General features: G+C 30.0%; 1 protein-coding gene across 1 annotated transcript; it reads right to left on the reverse strand.

Annotated features, from left to right (window-relative positions):
• Positions 1 to 801: 801 nt before the first annotated feature.
• Positions 802 to 10,562, reverse strand: LOC128161272 (uncharacterized). The gene is made up of 5 exons (XM_052824524.1): positions 10,362 to 10,562; positions 9,558 to 9,662; positions 8,703 to 8,736; positions 8,255 to 8,382; positions 802 to 1,942 (listed from the first exon to the last, which is right to left on the reverse strand). The coding sequence occupies exons 1-5, from the start codon at positions 10,510 to 10,512 to the stop codon at positions 831 to 833; spliced, it is 1,530 nt and encodes a 509-aa protein (XP_052680484.1). The 5' UTR covers positions 10,513 to 10,562; the 3' UTR covers positions 802 to 830.
• Positions 10,563 to 11,133: the final 571 nt, after the last annotated feature.

An 11,133-nucleotide genomic window follows, 5' to 3' on the forward strand; every position in this document is an offset into this window, starting at 1 on the left:
TATAATACACCAGGACGTGCAAGCAAATTTAAGACAAATTTAATACCGTGCGTAAAGGCTAATGCTCATTTGTGTGCACGGCCTGGTGTGTTTTACATGTAGGACTGACAATCTTTAAAAATAAACATTTGATGCTTTAATTATTTTTTATATTACATTGTACCTCCCTGCCTCGTCTACAAATGTGATTTATCCCTTTAGATTCTCCGAAAAGTCACGGTAACAGCCACAAGTGTAAAATTTGATTTCCGCTTATGTTGATCATTTAAGCCTTAGGATACCTGTGTGAAGAATGGATTTATGCAGTAGCTTTTCGCACACTTTACATTTACAAGTGTGTGTTATTTTTCTAAGAGAAAGGACTTTTAAGAAATATTAGCCACGTTTTAGGCTGTTCCTGATATTGGGACTATAACAAAATTACCAATTAATAAGCCCCGGAGAAAACGGTCCTGCTCGTCAATAACGTTTGTCATAAAACACAAGATATATAGCAATATTTATGCTTTATTGTTTATATATTGACAGTACAAATTACAAAGAAAACATCTTACATCATGAACAAAATCTAAACATTAATGACAATGCTGGCTAAACATATCAAAAGTGTCCTATGTCTTAACACTGTCCTTATTATTTAACGCTTACTGCATTAATGCTAGTAAATAGTATTTACATAAAAAAAATGTAAAAAGCGGCAAATACTCCTTTATATTGATATTTTTAAATTAATTAAAAATGGTACTTAATTTAATTAAGTCCCGTTGCATGTAATAAAATATTTTATACATAATCAAAAATGTTTTCACTTTATTATTGAGATACACTTCCTAAACTTTCGTAAAACATTCTGTGTACCATTCCTCAATGTTTCTAGGACAAAGATCTTTTTTATTTATAACATACTTAAAGTAATCATTTTTGCAATGTTTTTTAACAAACGCTGCACAATCATTTACTAAACTAACAAACACAATCTTTTTCATGATATTCAAATCAAATTCAAACCAACCGTGTTCATCAGTCAACAGGTAATAACCCACCATGCTTTCACAGTATTTCGATAAATCCTCATCTTCGAATTCAGGAGCATAACATTCCTTTAAAGAATCTAATAGTTCCTTGTCAACATTTTTAACATTTATTCTTCCATCTCTGAGACAAATATACGATAATACCAAAAACTTCCCTCTTTCTTCTACTGTTTCTGCTTTTTTTATCGAAGAGATTTCTTCACTTATCAATTTCAGTGGATGACTAAGACATTTCTTCATTTTTTCAATGCTTGGCTGTTTGTACATCCATGAAACAAATGCCGGAAAACCAATGCACGCATGTGATGTTACCAGTATTTCATTTTGCAATTCAATCAGTTTCTCCATTTGTTCGCAGGATACATCATATCGCGTTTTTAAAGTGTTTAACATAGTGAATTTCTCACTCTCTTCTCTTTTATCTAAATCTACATGCACTTTATAAAACTTATGGTCAAATTCGTCTTGATTACACATCCAAGTATATGAAGGAATGGTGATGATAACAGGATTTTTTTTAACCCTATCTAAAAACTCATTGAGAGCATCAAGAGTTTCTTTGAATTTCTCATACAATTGTAACTCATAAAATATGTCATCGATTATATAGATATCTATTTTGTCACTCGCTCCAAAATACAATTGACTGAGACTACAAATTACAGACCTTTCCTTTATGTTGCCATCCATGTGTAGATCATTGACTAAAGATTTCGCTAAAAATGTTTTACCAGATCCCTGAACTCCTGTAATCACTACCATGCATTCCTTAGTAAGAAAGTCTTTCGCTTTATCAAACACATTTTTTTGTCTTTGGGCTCGGTTTGTTGTTTCTATAGGAGGTCCTTGGATCAGATCTATGGATTCTTCATTTCGTGTACCAACATTTCTATTAGGTTGTCGACGACCTATGTATTGTTTGAAATGTGAAAATACATAAACAAGTTTCACTTTTGTTAAAAACATTAAAAGTAAAAACACCGATTTTCTTAGTTTGCAAAAAATCTAATTGTCAAAAAGATGATAGCCAGGTGTTCAGAAACAAATTGAAATTAAAAAAAAAACATTCTTTTTAATATTATAAGAGCATGTCTACGAGAAAACCATGCAAAAGATGGTGGGAGCAAGGTTCATTGATCAACTTCATATTTTGTGTGTAACAGTGTGCATCTATATGAATTAATTTGCCACAAAAAATGTTTTGATGTGGCCAGTCTAAACTTGGTTCTGCAGCACTGTTACTAAAAATAGCAGTTTGACCCTTTTAAGAATAAAATTTTGCATAATTCACACCAAATTGTTGTTAAGAAATCTGAGTTTAGTATAAATATAAATTCAAAAAGTCATTTATAATTAGCACTGATATGATACACTTGTCTAAATCATTATGTGAGAATTCAAAATATTTTTTCTGTTAAGTGCAGATAGTAGGTCACGAATCTGGTATGTTTCCAACTTTTTGTAAAATTGTAAAAATATACAATTTTTAAATTCTTAAAAGTCAGAAAGTGGCACTTTAAATTCAGTAAATCCTTTTCTAGTTATAAAAGGACATTTATCTTTACGATATATCAAAAATCTGTCTTTGTACTCTCAATAATATTGCAAATATATTGTCTTAAAGTTGGACATTTTTCTACTTTTAAAACTCTCCAGAATCTGTAGTTTAGCGTTACTTTTACATTGTCACAAGTATATTATGGGGAAAATCCCGACATATTCGCGAGCCAAACAATATTTTACTGAACTGGAGGGTTGCTTTGACACATTTCAGGTTTTTTTTTAATCAATGCCATTTACACACGAGAAATCATGGGAAAATGGGAATTTGAATATACATGTAAGCTGAAGTGGACTTAACTATTTTTTTAAAATCTTAGATATCTCACTATTAATGAAAGAAAAAGAAAGCAGCCAAGTTTACATACCTACCACATCCCAATATTTGCCAGTGCTTCACATTAAGGGTGTTGTTTACTCAGGGTTTGAGTTCTCAAATTCGGATTGTTAAAAAGTTCAATGTAATGAGCAAAATTTGTTTTAAACAAAAAAAGTATTAATAAAATGAATTATTATTAACAAAACATTTGATATTTTTACTTTATTACGTAATTAGGCTCAAACAAAAATAGACTTTAAGCCAAACAGAGGAAATTCGAACTAAATTTTGCAGATTTTATTTTCCACTAAAACATTTTTGGCAGTACTCTAATATTGAAAGTTAAGATTATATATTTTAGTCTATATAACTTTTCATATTTTCAGCTGGTTTTACCTCACTTATTCATTAAAATAATTGTATGGCACGAATTGCAAAAATATTAAAAAATGCTTAAAAACGATAAAAGACACCATATCTCAAAATTTTGATCATTGACCTCATATAAATTATATGCCAACAGAATAAGGTCAATATAAGTAGTTCAATGCTATAAATCTTCTTGTATTATCATCATTCAATTATTTGTAAACTTAAATCAAAAATGGGTAGGAATTTGAAAACTGATAGAGGAAATTCGGACTGGAATATTTTTCCAAATTGTAGCTGGAATCTTAATGTTTTGTACCTTTTTAGTGCCACTGCCATTCATAAAATGTATCTAAATTTTTAAAGTGTTTTATTATTTGAAAAATATTTACAATTAAGAAAATTTCAATTGTAGTGTAAAATTTTATGGGATTTTTCTTGATTTTTCAAAAAATATTCAATGGCCATTTACTCAAAAAGTAGGTCATTGACCTACTTTTTTGAAAGTGAAAAATAACACTACAATCAAAGGTCTATAACATACAATAGATGGGGTCTCATTATCATCAGTGGAATTTTTTTTCATTCTGAGTAAACGTCATCCTTAAGACAGGGAGAGTATCCAATTAGATACACGAATGAATAATTACAGGTGCAAAAACTACAAAATTCAAAGTACTGAAGTACTTAAAGCCGGGCTCTTTTGGTGTGTAATACTACAGATTGACAATCTCTCTCTCTCTCTCTCTCTCTCTCTCTCTCTCTCTCTCTCTCTCTCTCTCTCTCTCTCCGCCAATTCGATAAACATAGTGATACATGTATTGATCTTTTCATTTTTTTATACTTGAACTAGTGATTTTTTAATTCAGAAAGTAGGACCAAATTTCAACCCCACCCCCCCCCCCCCCAAAAAAAAATACAAATTTAAAACAAAAAATACAAAAAAACCCAAAACAAGCAAGCAAACAACAACAAAAAACCACAACAAAACATAAAGATCACCTCCATGGAAAAAAAATATTAAACATGTCATATATTTGTTGAATTTAACATACATTTTTTGAAAATGTGGAAGTAGTGTGGAACCCACTGCCAATGGAAGTCCATCACATTATATGATCATAAAATAAGGTAGATTTGGTAGCTATTTTTGTCTGACAGTATAAAGGATTGAACTTTTATTGTTTGAGGGGTAGAGGGACCCAATATCAAGTCTGAAACATTGTTAATAAAAATATAATACATCATAAATCACGCTTAAAATTTGTAAATATCAGCAAAATATCAGCGTAATATAATATAGAAACATGTTTTATTAGCATTTCATTTTCTCAATTTTTTTAATCACAAGACAATAAGAGAGTGTACGAATTTTGACTTTTTTATTAGACTGCTTCATAATTCTGGGACCAGGTCTTCTTATGATGGGTTATGATTAGATAACATCCCAAATAACAATTCAACAAAAACAAGTTATGCTGTCTATATTAATATTTGGGATAACTTTTTATAGTTTATGTCTATATTTATATGCGGTTTTTGCAGGTTGAGATCCCCGGGGGAAAGGGTAACCTAACACCTCCTTTTTTCCTTAACAACTGTATTTTAATTTTAAGAAAAAGGTACAAACTTTAATTTTTTCCAAGAGTAGATAAACTGCTAAAAGAGAGGTAGGGAGTAGAGCTCTTAATTAATTTCAGATGTACTTACTGTGTTACATTCTCAAGAACTAAACAAACCCTGGCCCCCTCCCCGTCATTTCAAGATTCCATGAATATTATAACTTAGAAAAAAGTCTGATTTATAAAAACATATGTAAAAAGGAGGATCGAATGTATGAACTATAGCTTACATTTTTACTTTAAAAATTCAAACAGTCAAAATGAATGCTTATAGGAGTCTAACCTTAACATCTGCAGGGTGGTTTATAGATGGCCAGTAAAATATACACGTACTGAAATATGATGTCTTTTGCAGCAGACTCCGATGATAACGATGAAAAATTGCACGAGGCATTCCTAGTGAATTCCGAATGATTTCAACGTAAAAAGAATAATTTTACCGTGACCAGGCTACGCTCAGGTCAAACCGGGTCCGTAAGACATCTGTCATTTTAACGATATATCATTCTACCTAATTTTAACATACCCCACTATAAATTAAATCTGTGTAAGAAATCAGGTTTTTTATTTGTGGATTTTTTCGAGTAATATTTGATAATCTGTGAATGAGATTATCTTGGAAAATTTCCCCCTCATTTATTTTAATTGCACTTCTATTACAGGTTTGTATATTTTGATTAAAAATCGTCCAAATGTGCTTCTTTTTAAAAATATATCGGAACAGAAAATAGCAGTTTATAGACTAAATACAAGTCTTCATCAAACTTCAATATGTGATATAGTGAATAACACTAACAAGATGGGGCAATTTTTGTGCAATTAAATTATCATTCAGTACCATAATATTTAGTATCAACCCTCACAGCAATTCTCAATAAGTTACTTTGCCTGAACGTCAACTTAAATAGCTTTGTCAACATTCTGACTAGTTTACCTTCTCTACAAAAGAGCCCAACAGGGCTCACAATTCTAACAGTAGTAATGAAATGCAAATGTAATGAATAAGAATTATTTTTGAAACAATGATAAAAACTAAAAAAAAATTTAATTTAAAGCAAAATAAGGTTTTTTTCATGTTTAATTACAAATATTGAATTCAGTGTATTAAAATCGCTTGTAAAATAAAATTTTAAAAACCAACAAATTTTTATTTAATTTGAAAATGGGATGTTTTTGTTAATTTATTACTTTTTAGTCCTTGAGAGTCCAAAGATGGATTTTATCTATTTGTAACAATACATTAGACAGTTTCTCATTAACACAAATTTTCAAAAAAAAATGTGCCACTTTCTGAGATATTCTTTCTGAAAAATTGACAAATAGGTATAATTATCATTTCTTGGCATCCTGCCAACATTTACACCCTTGGGACTTAATGGTGTAAATAGAAATATGAAAAAAATATGCAACGATTAAAGGTTTGAGCTTCTTCTTTAAGAAAATAGTCTTATTTTTCAAACATTATTTAAACATTTTGCAATTAATTACTAAATTTGACAATTTTTCTCTTAACTTTTCTGGGTTTTAGAGGCTAATTAACCAGAATGCAATACTGGCCGTTACTATAAATAGAAACATCCAGTGCAAAAACAAACATCATATATCTAAATATAGATGTGTATCCTTTAAGTCTATGATAAAATTTTGTTCATTCTTGAGACTTGTTGCCACTGCTTTTTTCCATATTTGCATGGTTTTCTCGTAGACATGATTTAAGTAAATAAAAAAAGAGGCCCACTTGCCTTGACAGTCAGCCAAATATCAGAACCCGTAGAATGACAGTTCAGAGTGTGGCATGTTTGCATTTTACAATGTAAGCTTTACTTGAAGTCTAAACTCTAGACTCCTCTGACCGCCACCCTACTTTTAGTATTTGATCTTTGAAAATCAATTATTCATGAAAATATTGATGGAGGGAGGGGAGGGGGGGGGGTTGGTTGATTCGGGTTCAAAAGTCGGATTATATATACCTTAGCTCCAAATTGTAAAGATTTGGTAAAGAGAAATCTCGTGGCCTTTAAGGGGATCTAAATTCTATTTGAGATCAAAATTTATAAATTAATTTTTTGTTTACTTCTTATTGTTTACTTGTGCATTTTCAAGCAATCGCCCAAAGTTTGAATGTTATAGGTCATGCTAGACATAGAAATAAGAAATTATTAATTATGTAAACAAAGCTCGAGTCTTTTATTATTATCAAAAATTATACAAAATACAGAAATTACCATCTCATTTACAAAATGAATCTTGCAAAACAAAATAAACTTGTCCATTGAGTTCATAAACCATATTTTTAACAGAGAAGCTACATTTGAATGAAAAATATTATTACTACACATGTGAAAACAATAACAAGACTCAAGTTTTGTTTACATAACAAAGAATTGCTTGTAACTCAATAACTGAGTTTCAAATTTTCTAGGAATCGTTAATTAAACCCATATTTATCATTTTATATACTAAAATCAGAAAAAATAAAGTTTTAATATTTTGAGCTTAAATCGTTTCCCTTTAAAAGCCAATTTTTTATAAATGTAACAGTTTCATTTATAATTACAAAGCACAATACAAAACACCTTATTTTTACTAGTAGATAACAGACAGGGCATTAAAGTAGATTTTCTATTAAAAAACATACACTGCCCAGAACAAATATTCTAACCTCACATGTAATACAAAACTTGAAGAAATAGAACCCCCATTCTCTCTCTCTTGTAGGTACAATTATGTGTAGTAGTGTACAGTGGAGTACAGTAGAGTGATGTGGGAGACAGTAGGGTAGAGTACATGTAACTCTGTACCGTAGATGTACAATGGATTTCCAGTAGGGTACAATGATTAAGCAGTAAATGTCAGACGATGTCGGTCAATTTCTGGGATCATGAATATATTTTGAATTCAGTAGGGTGTGCAAGTAAAGAAAAATGGTTTTCAATAATTTGGCATTCTCTGCATATTTGGTCCCGTCTATGAGATCCGGGGTCAAGGCCGTCATTTCTTTTAGGTTTAGATTCCCCTTTTCATTGAGTCGCTCCGACAAAAAATTGTAACAATTGGCTTTGCAGTTTTCAAGAAGAAGTTAAACATGTAAAATTGTTAACTTGTTAACACAAAAAGGACGACGAACAACGATAGACAAAAACCGATTCGAATAGATCACTTTAGTTACTTAGCTGACCTAATTATTAAACGTTAATTGGCTATCAATGAAGACGGTTTGCGTAATATTTGAGCATTGAGTGAAAATTAGAGAATGTTTACCAATATTTATTAATTGATTATTGAAAAGTAAACTTAGGTAATTAGTTTTCTTTTTTAGCTCCAAACATGAATATTTTTAACATACTTACATTTATAAAGTATTATAACAGCCACAACGACTGTAATTGTTACAAGTGTCACCATGGTCAAAGCGACGATTAGTCCAATGTTGTGTTTGTCAGTGTCTGTGGCTTTTGTTGTGAAAGGTGTCGTAGGACTGAGATAAAAAAAAAAGATACCTTGTATTAATATTTAAAAAAAATACAGGCTTTTCATTTTGGAAAATGACTATTCATTTTAACACTATATTAACACTCCTTGTAGTGATTGATATTAACTCTAAGCCGTGTAATATTGATATCTATTACAAATCATTTAATAGTTGTTTTTTAAGAAAGAGAGAAAATGGAAATATAAAATCCATGATATAAAACATTTTAAAGAAAATTCTGTCATTTAGAACATTAGAATATTCTCAATTAGATTTACATTATTGTATATAGGTGGAAACTTAAAAGCATTATGAGATCTTCTTACCTTTCTTTATCAATACTATATCTACAGGCATATTCTACCAAAGTGTAAAATAAAAAATAATTATATAAAAATGTGAGGTATAAAACGCACATTAACATGACACAAGGACTCATTAGAAAAAAAAAGCATAGGATGTGCGATTACACCTCTGTATTTGATTTGCAATAGGGATACTGATATACTTTTTCGTTTTTTTTTCAATGATTGTTATTTATGATTTCATATACAAATTGGATAGATTCCAAGGCAGGTTGCCTGTGCATGAATCAAATTGTTGCTTGGTCTATTTATTCAAACCACTTTATATATTGATAAGAGATAAGTTTATATTTATTATTTATTGATGGCCATTTGTTAAAATATACTATTTACATTTTGATTACATCAAGAGATCGATTAAATACAATACATGAATATTGGTCGGAAAAATAAAACATATGTGTATAAGGACTTAACATTATTATTAATTTTAACTTCCTTATTTGTTTATGTAAAGTAAATATTTCAAAAAAGGTCAATTTACCTATTACATTTGTACCATATGTGATAAAGGATTTTGAAACACTATATGGTACAAAATTTAAAGTTTCTTTACTGCTCATAATCCCTAATGCACCGACTGAACTAACAAGAACATTGTTAGTCTGAATTTCAAAGTCGAGTTTAATATTTTAAATGAAACTTTTAAAAAATATATTTGCCTTTATTTCTTGCAATTTATCTAAACAATTTTTAAAAAAAATTAAATTTAATTGTTGTGAGAGATGTTTTCTTAACATGTGTATGTGTGCTGAAATGTACTATTAAGAAAAGAAGTGGTAAATTGAAATGTTTATCATAACTACATGTGCATACCAACATCAATGTCGTTGGATCGGTAGCTGTATGGCGGGCATCTGGTTTGCAAACAAGACGTGGTATCCAGTTTTTTCGCACCAACGTCAAAAACAGGACATCTGTCTATAAATGAAAACAAATTTCTTGAATAAAAAGGAACCATGGCAATCTTAATATAAAGGAAACAAATAGTTTAGCAGATGCATGTTCAGATTTTTAATATACTAGTACATGTACTATGTATACATGTATTATATGAATTGTTAAAGAATAGAACCTCTATGCACATTACAAATATGATAAAAAGTCAATCATGTCCCGATTTCTTTTTATTTAAACAGAATAAAATACCGATGATTTTTAAAACACTAGAATTGTGATTCTATTTAAGGATCACCAAACACAATAAAGCAATAAAAAGAGATGTTGAAAACGACATGATACATAATAAAATATTGAATATTTTTTTTAAATACAAGTAAGATCGCGTTTAAAGCCGTTCATGCTTAAATATTCGTCAATAATGAAATGCGGTAAAAATGTATGTTTTTGTTTCAAGAGGGAAATGACACAATTATAGCATGAAATCCTCCTACATACAAAATACATGTACAGTGAGTGACAGAACAAGAAAAAAGTATTTTTGTTTTTACTTTAACCTTTAACGCTAGTAAAATCGTTGTAGTTAAAACAATACACCTTATATACCTTTAAAGAAACAATAACCATATTGAAATCAAACGATAGTTAACAAAATAATCAGTTCAAAATAAAGTGTAACTTTATCTACGTCGATCAATAAACTTTCGAACAATAACAAACCCTTCTCCACCCATACTGGTTTGCTACAGACCCATCCAATTCTCCCATACTCGTCTGTCAAACAATGAAATTCGACTGGATTAGGACATCGGTCCCTCGCCACAGATGTCCAGTTGTGGTATGGACAACTCTCATCTGTAACATTGAACATGTCCGAGTTTTTTGTACTTTCGGTTTGCTTTGGTTTTTCCAACCACGTCAAAACTTCAAAAAAAAAAATTGAGCAAAAAATATCAACAATGGTGCATTCCTAATACTTGCGCATGCCCAATTAAAAAACTATGGTCTCGATTGCAGTTTTATTCGGTTCTTTAAAATCCGTCTGCATGTTTTACTAAGTACATAATGTTACACTCTCTAATTTCACTGCGTTACACATTGCCTTATAGACAATATGCATTCGTATGCGTATATATATATATATATATATATATATATATATATATATATATATATATATATATATATATATATATATATACATGTATATATAAAGTAAAATAAGAAAAAACGAAAAACGTTCAATATAGCTTAAGCGCTTTCATTTTAAAATCTTCAGAAGCTACATATAGCTTCTGAAGATTTTAAAATGAAAGCGCTTAAGCTATATTGAACGTTTCTGGGGTTTTCTTATTTTACTTTTTATCTATAACTCGCCGACCACCGTGGATTTTATTGTGTATACTTGAAGGACTAAAATTAGTTTTGGAGAATAACCACTTTCACTTTTTACAAACAAAAGGTACCGCTATAGGGACTAAAGTTGCGCCCA

Source organism: Crassostrea angulata, chromosome 8 (genome assembly GCF_025612915.1).
Source record: "Crassostrea angulata isolate pt1a10 chromosome 8, ASM2561291v2, whole genome shotgun sequence".
Lineage (NCBI taxonomy): Eukaryota > Metazoa > Mollusca > Bivalvia > Ostreida > Ostreidae > Magallana > Magallana angulata.

What these genes read in the sequence shown, in the direction of transcription:
- LOC128161272 (XM_052824524.1), bottom strand. Translation starts at nt 10,512, where the DNA reads ATGTTCAATGTTACAGATGAGAGTTGTCCATACCACAACTGGACATCT. An exon ending in ACCAGTATGGGTGGAGAAGG is followed by an intron (nt 9,663 to 10,361) that starts GTTTGTTATTGT and finishes TTTCATTTATAG; the next exon opens with ACAGATGTCCTGTTTTTGAC. An exon ending in ATCCAACGACATTGATGTTG is followed by an intron (nt 8,737 to 9,557) that starts GTATGCACATGT and finishes ACACTTTGGTAG; the next exon opens with AATATGCCTGTAGATATAGT.